The sequence below is a fragment of the Urocitellus parryii genome, chromosome 1 (genome assembly GCF_045843805.1).
Source record: "Urocitellus parryii isolate mUroPar1 chromosome 1, mUroPar1.hap1, whole genome shotgun sequence".
NCBI lineage: Eukaryota > Metazoa > Chordata > Mammalia > Rodentia > Sciuridae > Urocitellus > Urocitellus parryii.
The window spans coordinates 97,491,761-97,512,268 of NC_135531.1; the positions used below are offsets into that span (position 1 = coordinate 97,491,761).

General features: G+C 43.2%; 1 protein-coding gene across 4 annotated transcripts in view; it reads left to right on the forward strand.

Annotated features, from left to right (window-relative positions):
• The window catches only part of Arhgap26 (Rho GTPase activating protein 26), a 416,502-nt gene extending 412,194 nt beyond the window's left edge, over positions 1–4,308 (forward strand). For all 4 annotated transcript variants that reach the window (XM_026384432.2, XM_077800951.1, XM_026384433.2 and 1 more), the window contains one exon: positions 2,976–4,308. In XM_026384432.2, the coding sequence (XP_026240217.1) occupies positions 2,976–3,064 (89 nt within the window). In that variant the 3' untranslated portion in view covers positions 3,065–4,308. The remainder of the gene's footprint in view (positions 1–2,975) is intronic.
• Positions 4,309–20,508: the final 16,200 nt, after the last annotated feature.

Consider the following 20,508-nt stretch of genomic DNA (forward strand, 5'->3'; position numbering starts at 1 on the left):
AAAGGGCTTGGTCTCTGAAATCAGACAATTTGTGTTCAAATTCTGTTTCTACCGTTAAGACCATGTATAAATTAATTCACCTGCCAGGGCCCTGTTTTCTCATCTATAAAGTAGGGATGAAGATAATAATACAAGTAAGGACAGTGAAGGTAAGATAATCAATATATCTATAATTTTGAGCACACAACTGCTTGATAGTGAGCATTTCTAAGTGTTCCACCAAGCAGGGGGAATTATTGAAGTTGTCACCCAGGGAGTGCTATAACACAAACCAAAATGCACTGAAAAATTATGTGGAGAATCAAAGCTTCACATTGGAGCGGTTTATTAATAGGATCCCCAAAACACTACATGGGATGTCCCATGAGTCTTCTAGGAGTCAGGAGGAGGGAGCGAGCGGGTGGAAGTGATTGCATGATTCTAATGAAGCTGGGGCTTCAGCTAAGTCTTAAAGTGATGACAGAAAACTGAAGACGTCTGGAAGAAGGGACATCTGGGGCTGCCTCCCTCCTCCATCAGTTAATAAAAACTTGCAATTTAATTTTTATATCCATCTTTATTACATAGGCATTTTTGCACAGAAAAGTCAAAGCTCTTCTGTGCACCAATTAAAATACAGATTCCTGGGCTCCAAGAATCTAGAGATTCATTTGGTGGGGCCCAAGAATCTGGTGAGCATGCATGTGATGATGATTCACATGATTGGCCACTACTGTCTCATAAACCCTTACTTGAAGACCCTGCGCATCAGCAGACTGACCCAAGGCCTGCTGCATCCCCTGCCATGTCATTTGACATATCTCTTGGCCTCCAGTTTGAAGGGCCTCCCTTGTCCCCTCTGATTTTTCCCTTAATCTGCAAAATATGTCTCTGGTGTTTGCAGATGTTACTACCTCAGTACCTATGCTGTTTGAACAGCTGGCCAGGAAGGGCGACATGTCTACAGGAGGTGAACTTGGTGTGCCCAGTGTATTAACAGCTCAGCCAGGAGCTATGCCGTGAAGCTGGGCAGGGGGCTCATTTGGTTGTTTTTTATTTTGTTCAGTGGGTTCATTTTTTTCTTTCTAGGCCTTTCATTTTGGGGAATGGGTTTGACTTGTTCATTTTGATTCTCAACCTCTGAGGTTTCCTGATGCCTTAGTGGGTACGGAGAGTAGGCCCTCACCCAGGTTTTACTAGGGTGTCTAGTCAGCTAGTCCACAGGACCAGACAAGTGATGCATGGTCCTCCCCAACTAACCTTACCAAGCCTTTATGATGTGCCTGGCCCTGGGCAGTGCTTCACCCTTATTGTCTCCTCTAATTGACACAAGAAGGGGAAAGATGTCATTGCCACCACTTACTTCATAGGTACAGAACTGGAAGTGATATTGGCAGCTTCAGCTGGGCAGGTGGGCTGAGGACAGGGGTATCTGGGTGCTGTTCAGGGGTGGCCTGAGACCTTGGTGACTAGAAAGGCCAGATGGCTTTTAAGTTGTGTGTGTTCTCGTGTAGCACTTCTCTCCAGACTCTTCCTTGTGTGGGTTGCCATGGATGTAAAGTATCCTTGCTTACTTCAGCTTTATTCTTAAAACCTAGTGAGGGGCTGGGGTTGTGGCTCACGGGTAGAGCGCTTGCCTCGAAATGTGAGGCACTAGATTTGATCCGTAGCACCATGTAAAAATAAACAAACAAAATACAGTTATTGTGTCCATCTACAACTAAAAAAAAATTTTTTTTTAATTAACCTAGGGCAAGAAACTGTGCAGGATTTTGGAGGCCAAGGAATACACCTGTGACCTTGTGCTTTCCTAAGGAAGCATGTGAAGCATGTGAAGCATGTATGCATTTGACATTGATCTTCTCTAAGCCTCAGGGCCTGTCCTTTTGCTCCCTCCCCATTTGCTTCCTTTGGTTTCTGTTTTTGCTTCTTTCCCTACAAACCGAAAGTAGAATTATATAGTAGTGTTAGGGCGGAAATGCTTTTCTAAAACAAGCTCAGGAAGTTACTTAATTAGCCCAGGAAGGGAACGGGGAAATTCATTTTTTTCCAAACAATCTCATGTAATTGGAGTTTTCCTAATACATTAAGAGTAAATGTCCTGCCAAGCCCCAGAGATCTGCATGTCCCCCTTCACAAATGCGGACACCTCCCACCTCCTGGTCCCACAGCTCCTTCTTTCTTCCTTCCTGCTATTGACTACTTTGCAGACTCAGCTGGATTTTTCTGTCATCTTTGTAATATCACAGTGGTTTCCATGGAGATGAATTATGATGTCACAAAAATGGATCTGTGTTTTTGGATACTGAAAAAAATCAAAGGATCAGTAAACTTGGGAAGTGGCAGTAGAAGGAAGAAGAGGACAGCTTTCAGACTTGTTTATAGGAAGGGGGAAATTTCTAGAGTTACAGAGGAAAGAAAAGTAAGGATGTGGGAGGGACAGCTCACTCAAAGGCTGCAAAATGGAAAAAGAAAAAAAAAGAATTTGCAAGGAAATTAGAAGCAGAGGGTAGGATTTGAAGGAAAATAAAATACATGATTAAAAGCTAGACGTCATTAAAGACTAGTTCTTAGCAGTCCTTATGAGCACTCTACTTGGTGATACTGAGTAGCTAGGTGGGTACATGGATGGATGGATACATACATGGATGGAGCACCCAACTGTTAACCTCTAACCTAAAAAATACAAATCTGTCACTTAAGTTGGAACAAGATCTTCACAAAGCCCTTCAAACCCCTAAAGTTGTATGCAAAAAATTTTAATGTCTGTGTCCATTTCCTTTTTGTTGTGGAAAAAAAGTTCAGAACAGCCTTCAGCAGAAGGCTGATATCCCACGAAAGGTTAAGAACCTCTGGTTTAAACGAGCCCCAGAATTATGTAATCTAACAAGTGGTTGCACTTGTTCCCCAAACTTCTTGACACACACAACACACATCCAGCACTTGCGCTATGTATAATGTCATTTCTTCTCGCCCTCTCTCCCCTTCCCATACAGTCCATCCATCTCAGGAGCCTGGCTGGTTGGAGGGGACTCTGAACGGAAAGACTGGCCTCATCCCTGAGAACTACGTGGAGTTTCTCTAACCATGGGCCCCAGCAGAACTGCTGAGCTTTACATGGTATCCATGACAACTGCTGATTCCAGTGTTGTAGGCCAGTTCTCATTTTGCCACTGAGAAAAGCAGGAAGACTAACTCCAGTGCTACCTGTCGACATGAATGTTTCTGGGAACTCGCGTCACCCATCTCCACAATCATCTCAGCTAAGGAGAGGCAATACTGGAAGAAACAGAAGGCAATCAACAGAGGAGGCCATTTGATTTTGATAAGAGAAAGGCTTGCAAAGCTATTTTTTCATGAGTTCCCTAAACAGGGAGCACTGATTTTGTTTCAACAGTCATTCAAACCCCCAACCTTTAAAGGAGGAAGTAAGATATATACAATCCCCAAGGGCACACAGCATAGCTAAGTTTGACAGAGGAAAAAAAAAAAAAAATACTGGCACCAAGGTCCAGGCTGGGTCCCTTGCTTTTGTTTACAACAGTTGCTCTTTCTGTCCTGCCTCTAATTCTGAAAACCCACAGTGCTGCAGACAGCTGGGTCTGTCTGTTTGCATGCAGGATGGAGAGGGGTGACAGCTCTGTTTATATAACATCCAATCTCTCACCATCTCCAAAGCAGCCGTTGGCCCATCATCAGCAAAATTCAGTCCATTCCTCTTATGCAAAGGAGCATGCACACTCCCTCCTGAGCTGGAAACTTCTCTGCCATTGAGGGCTGCCATCACCTAGTAACCATGGCAACCCAACCTACTCTAAAACCAAACCAAAAAATTAAATAAATAATAACACACACCTCTTTGCATGACACAATCCCCCTTCCCCATTTTGGGTTTTTGAATGGTCTTCCAATCACCTGAAGCAGAGGATCAAGGAATTAGGGTCATCTACTTGGGGCAGACAGGATAGCAGCTAGGAACTGTTGCCTCTCTAATAAATTTCAGAGGCATCAGGATATATTTGGAGAAAACTCCTCTAGCAATGTCTTGAGATTATAAATAGGCTTAATATTTCTGTTCTTCATAGAACTGGTATTTGCTTTCTAGAGGGTAAGATGCCTCCTTCCCAATGGGTGACCGTCTGACTGGTTCAGTTGTGTCCTCCCATTCACTTGGTCCCTCTTAGTCACTAGTCCCTGCCCTTGGGGATTCCCACCTCTGGCTCTGTTGCAGTGTTTTGGGCTGCTGAGCACTGGTGCCCTGTGGTTTTCAGGGATGCTTCCCAGGCTGACTCTATGGTCTGTAGGATAAAAGGATATCTACTACATTCACTGCCACCCAGAAAAAGGGAATCATTTCTCAAGCTTTCAAGGAATGAGATAAATATCATAGGCCATTGGAATTCAGGAAGACTGACCAGAGTTGGGGGCATGGATGATGGAATGGATACCTTCTAAGAAAGGGAATTTCCTACTCAAAGGGCTGGGTCTTGTGGAAGATTGTCTTGGATGGGGAAGTTCCACCTGGACATTTCAAATTCACTTGACCTCCAAAGAACAGAGTCGCCATATCTTCCATGTGTGAATCTTCTTACAAGAGGGACAACTATAAACTGTCAATCTCCCCAGGAGTCCCTTGGAAAGGCAGCATTGCTCCAGAGTGTCCTGTTTCTGGAATTCCGTTAGGGACCTCTAATGAAGAAAAGAAAAACTTGAATTGTGTTGAATTACTGTATCTTTTTCTTTCTTTTTTTTTTTAAGATAAACTTGTAAATAGAGTGACTTGAAACACTATATGGCAAAGTTTTATATTTGATATTCTTTAAGCTAGTTGCTTCACATTTAGGCTGTGATTGCTGAATGAATGTGTTTTAGAGTGAGAGAAAGGAGGCAAGGTGGAAGAGTCAAGGTCATTGTCCCCTCTGGCCTGGCAGCAGAAGATACGTCCATGTGCCTGCTTTCTGCCGGCTCCTGTTGATGGGTGCAGCAGATCGAAGTGGTTCGGTCTTCTCTATTTTACATGTGTTTTTGAGCATTCTGGGATTTGGAGATAGAAAGAGCATCTTCAGGCAATGAGATTTTTCCAAAAATGCCCACTTAGCAGTAAGCTAAAGCTCAGGATTCAAATAAGTGGGTCCAGGGATGAAGTTTTTTATTTGGGGGGGGTTGTTTTGTTTTGTTTTCATTTTGATTTGTCTTGTTTTTTCATTCTCAGGTGTATCTCTTGGTGTACTCCAAGGTGTTAAGAGAGAAGGAGATGGGACACTTGGTTTACCCCTTACTTCTCTCTGCATCTTCTAAGGCTTTATCCATGGGGACACTCCACTTTGTAAATTGTGTCTATAAGTTAAAACAAAAGAGCCAGCTGCTCGGGATCTTTAGTTCCTGATGTGCTGCTGCTTTCGCTTTTCTCCTGCTCTATTTTACCTCTAGATTCCCTGCAACCCCCAAATAAGAAAAAGACCCCAAGAGGGATGTAGATTGTGTCATTACAGTTTTCAAGATGGCTTTGAAGCTAGCGGAGTTTGTGATTCACTATTCAGTTTATCAGCTCCAGGATTATCCAGCTGATATCTAGGAACTCACCCAGAAGCAAGTGAGACATAACACTTGAATCAAAGAAGAATTAAGCATGGACAAGACCCAGACAGGACTCAAGAAAGCTATTGTTGAAACCCAAAGAGAAAAGGAATATACTAATGTGTGCCCAGCCTGTTCCCTATGGGCTTGGGAACAAGGTGGGAGATGAGGGGCATGCACACTTATTTACATTTCATTGTACTTTCCAGATTTAAAGAGCCCAGGATAATGCTTTTGATGCATTTGATGTTTTAATTTGTCACCTGACCCCATAGTACCTGGAGTTTAATGTAAAGGAACAGAAGTAATATAGTGGAGCACACTATATAGCCACTTGGCCCCAGCTTGAGTACTTGGAAGTGTGTCCTTCCCCCGTGAGATAGCCCTGTTTTGAAGCTTCTACCAACAGAATCTTTTAGGCAGACCCTTCCCAGCTTCCCTGAAGCCATTCTGGGCCTGTGACAGCTGTTCTGTTTAGCCAGGCTTCTCTCCCTATCAGCTGAAGAACTGGAGAAACTGTCCAGAATATGAACCAACCAGTAGGAAGGAACTTGAAGATTAAAAATGAATTTTAAACTGGGTGCTGTGGCATATTCCTGTAATCCCAGTGGCTTGAGAGGCTGAGGCAGAAGGGTCTCAAGTTTAAAGGCCAGCCTCAGCAACTTAGTGAGGCCCTAAACAACTTAATGAGACCCTGACTCAAAATTAAAAACAAAACAAAACATAAAAAGGGTTAGGGAAGTGGTTCAGTGCTTACATGCCCCTGGGTTCAACCCCTGGAACAAACAAACAAAGAAAATGAATTTTACTCTCTCCATTATCCAGGCCTCCCATCCCTAATTCTTTCTGCTTGAACAGGGAACTCTAAGGAAGATTAGAGAAATGAATTGGTATCAGAGTAGAAGATCATCCATGAGGATCCCAAAGCTTTCCTAGGAGCCTTGAGTTTCCTTTATATGACTCATAGCCTGAATCTTTGGGGGTTATCAAGCTCCGCCTTTCACTCCTCCTTCAGGCACTCCCAGAAGCCCACAGCTAAACAATTCCATGCCAGGAGAGAATAACTTGCATCACATCCCTGCCCCCAGGCAAAATCCTGACTTTCACAAGACTAATGAAATTCTCTCCAGTTTTTCAAAATAAACATGCCATACCTCAGAGGAAAGTCTTTCTGTCAACTGAGTTTGCCCCCCCAAGATGGTAATCCCTGTCACACTATCTTGACTACAGAGGCTCCAAAAACATTCCTCATTGAGGGCTGGCAAACAGAAGGAATGCTGCAGGTAGCCAGGTTGTCAGTTCATGACCATTTATTGGTGCATTTTGTCCTCTGACTTCTGTTTCCAAAAGCAAGATTGGATCAGAGTTTTATATAATGGGACACCTGGCTGCACCAACGGCCACCATGACACCCACTGTTTGCTTTGCTATTGAATGTTTTACGAGCAACCATGTTCCCCAAATAGGTAGCCAGCACTGAAGGAACCAAAGCCTCTTAGCTGCCTGGCTTTCAAAGGAATGTCCTAGGTGTCTGTCTAGGGAGTTATCTATCATCTCTGGCAAAGTTGACAATAATCAATTATGGTGACAGTCCTGCCCCACATCTCTTTAAAGTCAGCCAGGTGCCCTCTCACACACCCTGTGCTGGTGTTTAAAAAATGTCTCTTGTGCTCAAATGTGTTTGGCAGTCACACTGATCTTCTGAGTGCTGAACCACTTCTCCGTAATTGTAGCATCAAAATGACAACAGTGCAGAGCAGGGAACCTTGCACAATCCTGCAGCATGCCTGAGATACTCCAGCAAGTAATAATTAGCTTTCTTCCTTTTGCCGCCTACAGTACTTGTCTAACTGAAGAGCCTCCCAAAGCAGACAGAGAGGCCACATAGAGAATCCCCATGTGATTCAGAGCCAGCCCTTGCTGAAATGTGGTCTCTCACGGAAGCATCTCTGTTCCTGAGAGAAAAAGTATTGGATGTAGGGAGTGTGGCGAACCATTCTGAGAAACTCTGGATTATTTTAGAGGGATAAAATATTGTTTTTAATGGGGAGGAAAAACAACTCCAGAAAAATTTCACAATTAATATTTTTACAAAATCTTGGTAGGACATTATAATGTGAAAATGTCTTTCAATGTGGAATGGTTTAGAGAGCAAAGACAGCTCAGTCCTAGACCCATGGAAGGAGAACAGTTAGCCATTGTGTCCAACTTCACAGCAGCGTAGTCGGTGAGAATCAGAGTATTGATAACCAAAATGTCCGAGTTCCTGGAGCAGCCCTCTTGAGGCTATGACAGTCTCTGTCATTATATACCATTCATTTGTACAAAGTTGTCCAAGTGGACACTTACAAGCAGCTTTCTTGGTTATTCAGATGCCAGGATCAACCTTATATCTGTGAAAAGATATATCTGATGATTCTAAGGTGTAAATGTATGTGCTTGTGTGTGTGTGTGTGTGTGTGTGTGTGGCACGTACCTACACATGTAAAGATACAGACTCATACAAAGACCCACATGAGGAGGCTGTTGATTGCCTAGCAAAAGATCAAAGATGTAAATTAAGTGCCATTCAAAATCTGTGTTCATATTTATCAGGTAGTGTTATCTGCAGCTGTGTTCCTTCTTAACTTATTAAAAGTCATGTTGAAAAAAAGATCAGTTCCATAAACGCTTAGTAGCTAATGCTAGGCTGGTGTTCAAAAACCCTCTAAAAGACAGTGTGTCCATATTTTGGGAAAGAAACTATTTGCATGTTTAATTCATGATTTAGATTACCTCTGAGTATACTGTAAAATGCTGTGTGATATAATATCAATAAAGTACTTATAAAATGGCACTTTAATGTTTTCTTTAAAAAAAGAATGCACTGTTTTAAACTTCAGTATTGAATATTGACTGGTGCATAGAATCAGTTTCCATAATTAAAAAGTAATCTGTGATTAGGATAGAACTTTTCCCCTATTATTAGAAAAACATTTTACTGTGTTCAGGCTTTTCAAAAATGTGCTTTGGTGTCATACGTGTATCTATAAAAACACACAATTTTGGTCAAGCAGCCTCTAAAACTCGGCTTTCTTATATTTGCTTGGTTATGTGACAATCCCTATGAAATGAGTGGAAATATGACTTTTGAATTAAATGACTTTTCCATTTGGTGATATGTCTGTTTCTTGAGTTTCTGATAGTTTTGGCTCAAAGTATTTTAATATTTCTTCAAATGAACATGTAGACCATGATCAAAGATCCTAAATCGAGGCTCCTGCAGTTATTTTTGTGTGTGTTTGTTTTTACAGTGCTGGGGATTGAATCCAGGGCCTCACACATGGCCAGCAAGTGCTCTACCACTGAGCCACACATCCCCAAGCCTCCTGTAGTTATTGGTGACAAACAGAGGACTGATTTTTTTAATGATCTCTGAGGAGGCTTTATTTCCATTTAGGAAGAGGTCAGATGCTAGTGCACTTTGAAGATGGGCTAATCAGGCATTTTACACAATGAAGCCCCCCAAATTTATGTCCCACATTACGTTTCTGACTTTGTCTCCCAGGGTCACATTGTTTTATTTTTCCTAAATCCACTATTCTGATCAACTGCTCCAGAACTTCAGGAACACAGTATGGAATAGGCAAAAAGCCCCAACACAAGCAGGCCAGCCCATATTCCTGAGTCTTAGTCCTCAGGCGCCTTCCAGGAACATCCTGCACTGCAGCCTGGGACCAGGTTTATAATGAGCTCCCAGCTTCTGCTGCAAGCTGAGCCACTTCACTGACATATCTGAAGGAGGGAGTCTGGGGAAGCCAGAGCTGTGAGAACTGGGGTGAGGCTTCTGGCTGCAGCTGCTTGCATGGGGGAGGAGGACGAATGTGAGGCTCCCTTGGTGCCTGAGTCTAAGGAGGGGACTGTTGGTGTGGCTACACCTGAGCTGCGTGTGTTGCCCTCCTTGGCTACTACTTCAGGTGCTGCCCTCCGTGGTTGCAGGTTCCTCTGGAAAACTCCCAGCACCTGAAGCTTTCTGCCTGGGTAGGGACCTTCAGGATCTAGCTGAGGCCCTCTGAACACAGCACACATATGTATCTGCCATGGTTGTAGAGAGGAGGAAATACGGTAATCGAATCTTACCTTGGCCTTGGCCTTCCTAACAGACTCCCCAGTCACTTCAATTCTCACATCTTCCTAACACGAAAGATTTTCATTTTCGTTTTGCTTTTAGCAGCCACTCAGAGCAGAGATCAAACTGTCACGTCCTGTGGTTTACTTGGTATTTTTCACTTGTTAGTTCTGGCTGCATGATTATTTATAAGAGCACACTGGTTAGAAAGGGCCTTGATTGACACTTGAAATTAGGTAAATGTTAGACAGTGGGTGTGAAGATAGATTTTTCTCAGACCCCAAACCTGCTTGCTCTTGAGAATTATGTCATGGCTCTAATTTCCTCTTTTCTCAGTTCTTTCTCAACCTCCACTTAGATACCACACATCTCTCCTACCCCGATGTGTCAATGTCATTGGCTTGCCCTCCTTTTAATAGCACTAAGCTAAGCTGCAACTAATTAACTGTGCTGAGCTAGTCAGTATCGGCTGCCTCCCCCTGCACAGCAGCCAAGGGAGGTTCTGAGGATGCGCTCACTGCTCAGGGCCCTGAGGCTCCTCGCATGGGCGGCTTCCAATAGCTGTCCTCAAGAGGGGCAAGCACACGCCAGGGTGCACCCCCAGACCACCCAACCATGCTACTCAGCCAGCATCCGATGGTGTGGACCAAAGCAGGAAGGCTTTCAGTTGAAGGGATCAAAACCAAGACCCACCATATTCCACAGCACTTGGCAATGCCTGTCTGTGTATCTATCCAGTTTCTTGTGTGATTGACCCTGGAGGCTGGCTGAAGCATGTCAGCTCAAACCCAGGTAGCTACTATAACTTCCAAGGCTTTGGCAAAGTGTAGCCTTGAATTCTCAACGTCCTCTCTTCAGGAAACAAATCCCATTTCACCCTCTACATCTCGTGTCTTGGGCCCATCCTAAAGTTCTCACATATGGTCTGACACTGTGGCCACACATCCTTTTTGCATTTTGTGGAGGTAGTTTATTGGATGTATTTTCATTTCTTCATTAACTGTTTTTCTGCTTTTTTTTCTTTTGTACCTTCCATGTGGAAAAAAAAATGGGGTCATAATGCCTCACATTTGTGATGTAAGATAAAGGAATGACTGGCTCTCTTTCTTTTACCATTTTTCTCCCTCATAATCCTTTTTTTTTCTATTCTTTTCTCTCTTTTTTTGGTACTAGGGTTTGAGCCTAGGGGTGCTTAACCACTGAGCTACATCCCCAGACTTTTTTGTTTTATTTATTTATTGCAATAATGTCTTGCTAAATTGCTGAGGCTGGCCTCTAATTTGAAATCCTCCTGCCTCAGCCTCCAAAGTCACTGGGATTACAGGCATGTGCCACCACACCTGGCTTCCTTTGAAATATTTTCTACATATAATTTACTTTCTATCCGTCCCTTAGCAGGGACAGAGACCTGGTCTTGTTCATCCATCTCTACCCAGACCTAGGCAGGGCCTGACACACAGGTGCCACATAGCACCTGGGTACACTAAACAAGTAATAAAGTCAAGTGGGAAAGCACTGGTCTAGACTGTAGGCCCTCCTTCCTCTATTATTTTATAGTTATGGTTGAAAGAAAGAAACTGAGTATCATTAGACTTGGGTACTTGAGCTCGATGTAACTGTGACCCTTGGCAAAACACTGTGTGCTCAAGGGCTGGGGTTGAGGCCTGTTGGAGCAGGACTCCCCACCCTCTACTCAGACACAAACAGCCACATTCTTTCCCAGCTTCCTTGGCTAGTGCTCAGCACAGGAAATCATTGGGAGAACAGGCTGACCCAGAGCCAAAAGACCCTTCACTGTCATCCGGGTTACTTATGGGTTGTTTTATGAACCTCATACCAAGCTGGAAGCCAGCCTTCAAGCAAAACCACATCAGAATCACCCCAAACATTAAAAGCACTCCTTTATAAGGACCCACCAAGGAAATTCCATGCTGTCCCATGGGAACATGGTCTGGGATCTAGCACTCTCACTAAGAATTCTCTGGGTCCTGCTGAAGTTTCCCATGTTGCAGCCGGCGTCCATTTCCGTTCTCATTCCTCCAACTGGAGAACACGCAGTCATCCTCCTTCTAGAGCAGACGCCCTCCATTTTGTTTTTATGCTTCCATTCAGCAACTGCTCCCTGACCAGCCATTGTGTACCAGGAGCTGCTAACACCAAGAGGAGTAGGTCACAACCTTTGTCCTTGTGGAACTCAGCATATAAGGAGAGGTGTTTGTCATGCATGTGGCATTGCCACACCAGTAGGATGTGGTGGTGGGGGTGGCAGGTGGCACCATGGAAGGTGCATCCTGTATACCTGGGAGGAAAGAACCAGAGAAAGCGTCTCAGAAGAGGTGCATTCAAGATGGACCTTAACAGAGAGGAGCTTGCCACTTGGGCAAATGGAGAAGTATCCCAAGTAGAAGAACAGCGATGCATGAAGCAGGGAGGGAAAATGTGATATCACTATGACCAGAACATAAGAAGATAGGGCTTTCTGGAAATTGAAAACTATTCACCTTCATTCACCCCCACCTTGGCCTTTGAACTTCTGTTTTTCTCTCTGTGATAATATTAGCTTTCTCATGGGGTACCCAGTACCTAGGATTCACTCACTGATTCCTCAGGACATTATGAATGAAGTGCTATAATTACTGCCTTTGAATAGACGAGAAAACTGAGGGTCACACTAGCTACAAAGGGGTGGTAAATCCAAAATTCCCACATGAATCTGTCTGCTTCTAAAGTCCACATGTCCCTTTAAAATTCATTTACATTTTTCTTTATAGATATATACACGATTTTATGTAAGTGCATACTCACAATCGCATCACACGATTCTTTTATAATTGTGGAAGTTTTCTTTTTCATTTTTAATTTGGCTTCTCCCTCTCTGTAACCAATGCCAACAGCCACACATTGTCCTTCTTAGGAGATAGTCCTTCAGAAAGCACAACCTCTGGCAAACTCTCAGATTTGGTTTTGCAGAGGTAGGAATAATACTGGATATATTTTATTAAAAACTTTCTTTCCTCCTTGGATCCCTTTGCTTGCTCGTCTTGGGTGAGTAGTTCGCAATTCTTGAGCTTGGCGTAGACTCCTGGTTCTCTGGGCAGCTCCAAGGACACTTCAGCAGCAAGTGTTGGCCAGTCCCAGCATCCTTGAGCACATGGCATAGAGACAGCCCCTGCAGAGGACCCAGCCATGTTTTATTGGCTGGAAACATGGAATGTGATTTTTTTTTTTTTTTTAGCTTAACAATTTGAACACAGTTCTTTTCCCCACCCTGATCCAGCTGCCCAGGACAGACCTTCAGGCTCTATGGCATTGCCAGGGAAATCCCATGAGCATGTGTCTTCTTGTGGGAGAAGCAGTGTTTCTTGCGCTATCTGCTCATGCTCAAAAACAGATAATTTTCGTGGCGTTTTAACTCCTTCTTGAGTACAACGAAATATGGAAGAAGAGTTAGAGAACAGAACAGGGAACTCAAAATAGATGATAGGAGGCATTCTGTAGAGCGCAGGGAGTACCTGATGTCTGCAGAGATGGGCTCTAGAGAGAGACCTTCACCCAGGCTGCATGTGGAGATGACAGGATGTGCTAGGTCTCAGCGAGCACTTCCATTCCATAGGAATCATATTAATTTCTTTATATCATCATCTCATATAATTCTCAAATCAATCCTATGAAATAGGTACTGTTGTTACTCTGTTTTGCAGATGAGGAAGCCAAGTATTAGATTGGGAAATTTGTTCAAAGTCACCAAGTTAATGAACAACAGCAGAGATTCAACCCCAGCTGAACCCAGAACTTATGCTCTAAACTCTCACACTCTTCTTGCACTAGGGATGGACTCAGAAGTTACACCTGCTGGATGCCCTCCTTACTCCTCCCACCCCAAGGAATAGGATAGCTGTTGTTTTTATCTGCTTGGTATATGGTACCCCTTCTTCTGGTAACATGTTCCTTTGGGAAGCCACAGGTCCCAAGGGTTTATGTGACCTGGCATAAAACCCAGATCCAATGGTGTCCATGTGGCCCTGGTCTGGCCTATGAGATGATCAGATTCACTCAGCTACAGTGATTGGTTGATTCAGAATAGATCCAGAGCCTAATTAAGTTCACAGAGCTGGGGCTTTGTCCTGGGACAAGGTATACAGGACACAGCAAAGGAATTCCTAATATCATCAATGAATTGTACGGCCAATTGTCCCCACCCTCAAATGGCTTTTTAGCTTAAGCTAGGCCTGCCATTGTCTTTATTTGAAGGTCCAGTGTGAGGGTCCGCTACTTTATATGGACTATTTTTTAAGAATTTAATAGTGACTCTGTTAGAAAAGTCACTTCAGATAGCAATCAAAATTTTTAAAACTTTGTTGCCATATAAAAGGAAAAAAAAAAAAAAACTTGTCCTGATTTGACCAAGACTAGAATTGGTTTACCAACAGAAAAGTCCTGATGCCTGTCTTCACTTCACAGGCAAAGCTTATTTCTTAAATTCTATTTGTTCTCCATTCTGAGTGGGAAGAAACCATGACTGGATCTCCTAAACATGGGGAGGAATTGTGCTTTTCCAACCCTAGTTGAGTCAAGTCGTCACTTGATGACTTGGTCTCTCCAGCGGTACATTAGCATTGAGACTGGAATGCTCATGAAGGACACCCCCCCCCTCCCAGTCAGTAGTAACAAAGAATGGCAATAAATCATGCCTAATCATGATATGGAATAGGGTAGCATAAAGTGCTCCTCAGCTCAGAAGGATGTTCACACACTCCAGGGACCACACCCAAACCTGTTCAACCATCCCACGAATGTGAGTCTGAGAAACTCCAGGGGCACCCAGTTAAGACCTTCATTTTACCTTGGGTGGGGCAGCATAGTTGGAGGCCCCAGAAGGGAGTGGGTATACCAAATCAGCCTAGATACCCCCTGCTGCTCTGTCCCCAGGATGTGCTAATAGCTGTCTTATTTCAAGGACTACCAGATAAAGAATGGGATTCCAGAACTTATAGGAAATCCTATAAGCAAGAAGGGTGCTTCTAGCCCACACAAGACTGGACTTCATTTAAGCACAGCACTTTAATACTTTTAAGGTTCATTTTTTTTTTTCCTGCTCCAAATCTGAATGTTGACACCTGATAACAAATGTTTAGAAACCCTCTGTGAGAGGGAGGGAAAGAGACAAGATGGATGGAAGGAAGGAATTGTGAACACCTTATCATAGCATTCAGGGATTTAGGCTTTTTATCAATATGGTTTTAGTCTCGGAGGCACCAACTACTTACCATTCTACCATGGTCTGAACAAAGGTTCACTTTTCCATTTGCTCAGTATTCATTGGACATCCACTGTGTCCTCAACCAAGTGCTAGATGCTATCTTCCACTCAAGTCCCTGTGGTGGAAGGCCCTTAACTTCTTCCATTCCAGGGGAATTTGTTGTTTCGGCCTGTTTAGCACCCATTTCTTCTTAATAGCGTCTTTGTTTTCCTGAGGGGATAAAGCCTTGCCTGCTCTCCAGTCCCATGGGTTTGTGCAGCCTGGCATCAACCCTGGATCCAGTGGGGACCAGGCAGCTCTGGGGTGGCCTAAGAGATCATGGATTCCACCCAGATGAAATGACTGGTTGATGTAGAAATGGACACAGGGCCTAATTAAGTCCAAGGAGAATTCACTTTTTAATTATTTTAAAATAATTAAAGAGAGTCTTTCTGTCAGCTGGATTTGGAGCCATGAGGGCTGTGGGCAGTCATCTTGTCCCCTTGATGGAGGCACCTGCTTGAGAATGGGGCAGCCTTGAGTGGATGTTAAAAGAGACAATCGCATTGGTTGTTGGTCTGGATGCACCTGAACTTTCCCAATACACAGCCCAATAAATCCTCATTTGGAGGGGAGGATTCTAAATAAAGCATTGGCATGATTTCTATGGTTTTCTTCCCACTAGATTGTCTGTTCCTCTGTGAGGAAGACACTGGTCTTGGAGTCAGAAAACCTGACATTAAGTAGGGTTCTACTCTCTCCCAGGCATTGGGTCTTGATCCATTATCTTATCTGAGTAATATTTTCCTAATTTTTGAGAGGGACATAAAAGTGCTTACCTTCTAAGATTGTTTGGGTTAAACAAAATGACATTTATTAATGAGCTTTACAAAGTTCACCATCCTCAAAATCAATAATATGGTATTACAATATGAAATTCTTCACCACCTTGCAAAGAGTTGACAGTATCTAGATGTTTGTTAAATTGTTTCATAGACATTGCTGCTCTTAGCCAACCAGGGCTGTTAGGTGTTTGGGGATGTATGAGCTCTGTCCATCAACCATTAAAGGACAACCCTAGACGTCATTTATTTCTCCCAACTTGCTTCCCTGGTCACAGTCAAAAGGACTAGACATGGGCAGATACCTAAGCCAAAAGGTGTCATGGGGACAGCCAGAATATCCTGAAACTCAAGTGGCCTGCTTGAAACGCATGTCACAGACCAGTCAGATAGATGCTCTGCTCCTGTAAATTTGACCTCCCAGGGAAGCCACCCACATAGATGGGGACAGGAGCTTTCCTAATGTGGAGCGAAGACTGGTGACCATGTTGTGCTGGGTACAAGTTTAAAGACAGAGTTTAAGGAGCCCTGTCTTCAGAGACAGGAGATTGGTGCAGAAATAAAAGACCAAATGGGATCACTGAAGAGAGAAAAGCTGCTTCAATCTTGGACAGATTCTAATTTTCCTAGAATGACCTGTTTAGGTCTGTGGAATGTAGCTCAATGGTAGACCATTTGTCTAGCATGCATGAGGTCTTGGGTTCAACCTCCAGGACTGCAAAAAAAAAAAAAAAAAAAAAGGACAACTGGTGGGCAAGGCCAGTTATACTTTGTGTCCTGCTTTAGAACTCCAAATGATCTTTATGTCCTTATAATTAATACTTCCTTGTATCTGGGTGAATTGATTGACTTTTGTCCCTTACAACCAGGAAAGCCCTTCTTTGAAGCATCATGGGTCCTAGTGGGGGAAACCAGAGGTTCTGGCAACTAAATGATTGGTTCAAGGTCATTTTGGGATACAGGATGTCCAGCTTCTGGGTGTTTTACCCTGTGGAGTTCCAAGACTAGGCACCCATTGTGAGGTATCATACCGGAAGAGAGTGTGGTGAGTGGATCTTGTGCCGACCTCCCTTTCCAGCCAGGGTTGGGAAGGATGGGTTTAGAAACTTGCAGGAGTTGGAGCACTAATTCCTACTAACAGAACTTAGTCTTTTTTTGTCATTAACATTATCTTTGCTCCTTTTTCCCCCTCACAATATTGAGGAATGAGTTGAGGGCTTCTCACGTGCTAGGCAAAGTACACTACCACTGAGCTGCATCTCCAGATCTTTTTATTTTGTTTTAAGATAGGGTCTTGCCCAGGCTGGCCTTGAACTAATGATCTTCCTGCGTGGGCCTCCCAAGTAGCTGAGATTACAGGTGTGTGTCACCATGCCCTGCTACCCATTGCTGTTTGAACACACACAATCAGCAGTGGTATTGCAGACAGCCAAGTGAAAATGACTACCTTCTTCTTTTCTTTGCCCACTTGACATTCTTTCCTTTGGTAATACCTGGAATGGTTTCTATGAAAGGCAAACCTGGGGATCCTGAGCACCACGAAAAATCTCAAGCACTTCACCATGTTGCTATTCTCAGATGCTAGGAGACAAAGGCAGAAAATCTGGAGCAGCAGGGACAGGTATTTCCTCAGAGGCCTGCCTGACCATCCAGCACTGCCCCATTCCTTACTTTACTGCAAAATAATTCTGGACCTGCCTGCCCCGTTCCTGCACAAGCTAAAACTGAGGACACTTATTTTTTCAATCCACAGCTCATCCTGGAGCCAACTCTTAAATATACAGGGATCTCATGAGCTGCTTGTTCAACTGTCAATAGCTTGAACTTATCTAGGGTGGGAGTTATTTACAGAGCTGAAATCACCAAATGCTACAAATCAGCCATTCCCCAAGAGAGCCCATTGTTAACCTTTACCAGCACACCACTGCTTGGTCAACTTGGGAGCTAAAATGATAGGTAGCATCTGAACTTGGTTCCATTTCCAGCCCAGAAGGTTTCAACCTAAGTGAGAAAAGGTGGGCAGGGGTGTAGGTGGGAGGACAGAACTAGAAAGAGACTTGAATACCCAATTTGGAGCTAAGTCACTAACTCCACAACAGACCTGGTTTGGAGACAAGTAAACTTTCTCATGCAGCCGGTCGGTACTGCTTTTCCCTGTGAATCAACAGCTGGTTTGTGTTTATTTGCACTGGTCTTAGCTAGACCTACAGAAAGGAGTTTGGTTCCCCTCCTCCCTCAAAGAAACTTCTCAGAAATTTGCTCAGAGCTTCCAAGAACTACATGTACAGATCCTGTACATCAGAATACTTGAGTAATGATGCATTTGTTCCCTCTGATGCTGTTTCCTGCAGGAGGGAGGCTGGAGTAGAGGGAGACAGAAGCCACCAGACGCTCATCCCAAAGGCCATTGCAACTATGGCTCACCATTCCAGATCTGACTGCTTCACTTGGGGACCTAGGAATTGCTCTTTCCCTGGTGACCGCTGTGGGCAAGAGGCCAGGCAAAGGGCAAGAGGCCTGCAGGATGACGTTGCTGGTGTAAAATCCACATCCTCATGAGCCCACAGGAACTGAGCTGGGTCAGAGGCCCCAGCATGCCCAGGATCGCTGTACTGAGCTTTAGTGTTCTCTGGGAAAGCTGGTTAAAACCAAAGGATTTGGATTCAGTGGGTGTCAGATTATGCCCCTGATTCTGTGTTTTTAGTGGATATCTGGAGTGACTACTAGGTTGGTGATCCTCAAAACTCCTTTTCAGGACACTGGGGAGTTAGAGCCCCAACACAATTAGTGCTTTAACACACATTCATTTCCTTTTTGAATAAATATCAAAAGATTCTGATTCTCTTTACACTGTTATTAGCAACTTTCCTTGGATCATAGATCTATGAATGCAAAGTTTCTTCATTGTACCATGATTAACACATGCATAATAATAGAAAAGTCCATGTTGACCTAGGTGATAAATGAGAGGCTGTCTCTGTGATGAAAGACCACACAAAATTTTTCCTTTAAATACCGAAATTAACCCACTCCCTTTAAGATATTAAATACTCAAGAACTCATTTGCCATAAACTGTTCCAACAACGTAAGGGATTCTGGCAGGAACTAAGTTGCCACAGCTTCCCAGCTTTCATGTTGATTGGGGTCTAGGGCAGCTTTGGGCCAAAGCAGAAACCATTACAAATACAGGCTGTCAGTAAAAAAGCCACTATTTCTCCTATCACCTCCTCTGTCCTGGATCGAACTGAACAAGTGAAAAAAAAAATAAGTGCGAAGTATCCCCTCTTCCCATTTGCAATATGAAAAATGTTTAAAGGGGCAACATGCTTGGCTGGAAAGTATCCCAGGATTTCAAGTAGGCCTTCCAATTCTGATCACAGCTTTGTTGACAGGCTACTTAACCTCCCTGAGCCTATTTTCTTCTTTTAAAATAATGGGGGCAGAGATGGACAGGAGGTAATTGCTATTTGACAGGGACATCAGAAGGATTAAGAGGAAAAATATATACATACACATATATGTCAAGCATTTGGCACAAGAAGTTTGGAGACCAAATTAAACACTACAAAAGTTTATCTCTCTGAGCTTAAGAGAGATTCTTTGCCTGCAAAAGAGGAATAATTGTGATTTCCCCACCACAGAATTGTTTTGAGAATTAAATGAAATAATTTACATAAAACACCTGGCAAACATTCTGAATAATGTTAATTATAATTTTAAATAAATATAGTAAGGAATTCAGCAAACTGATTAAAGAATTTATGAGTCCATGCCTATAAACATAAGTAAATAAGGCACATAAGAAAGTTCTTCCTTACACAGTAGTTGAATGCCAACTACTAATTGCAGAAGGCATGACAATTAGAAATCACCATCAGCAAACATCATACTGGTGTTTGAGTCATTTAAGAATCATCAATGGGGATGAAGGAAAGAATGGAATGTCTACATTGTGTTAACATTCAGACTACTAATAAGTTGTTTTCTAAAAAAAAAAAAAAAAAAGAATCATCAATGGATGATTCACATGGGATATTTGTATGGTCTCAAAATATCTCCTCCCAATATACTTATTACTTATTAATCAGAAAAGATAAAACAGTAACTTTACAATGATGAAACCTAGTGGACACTTTTTTGTTTGTTTGTTGTTTGTTTTGTGTACATGGATTGAACTCTGGGGCACTCCATCACTGGGCCATATCCCCAGCCCTACTTTGTATTCTATTTAGAAACAGGGTCTCACAGAGTTGCTTAGTGCCTCGCTTTTGCTGAGGCTAGCTTTGAACTTGAACCCTCTGTCTCATCCTCCTGAGCTCCTGGGATTACAGGCATGTGCCACTGCACCCTGCTGTTTGTTTTTTGAGACAAGGTCTCTATATGTTGCCGGGTCTGTCCTTGAACTCCTGGGATCAAGCATTCCTCTTGCCTCCGCCTCCCTGTTTACTGGGACTATGGGCACACATCACCACACCCAGCTAGGCAGCGTTTATGTATTTAATTATTTATTCCTTTATTCATTCATTCATTTATTTGGGTACTGGGGATTGGACGCAGGGGTGCATTACATCCCCAGCCTTTTTATTGATTGATTGATTGATTGATTGATTGATTTTTACTTTGAGATAGTGTCTCACTATTGCTGAACTGGCCTTGAACTTTCAATCCTCCTGCCTCTGCCTTCTGAGTTGCTGGGATTACCGGTGTGTACCAACATGCCCAGCTAAACACTAACTTTTAATGGGACTGATTAATAGCATGC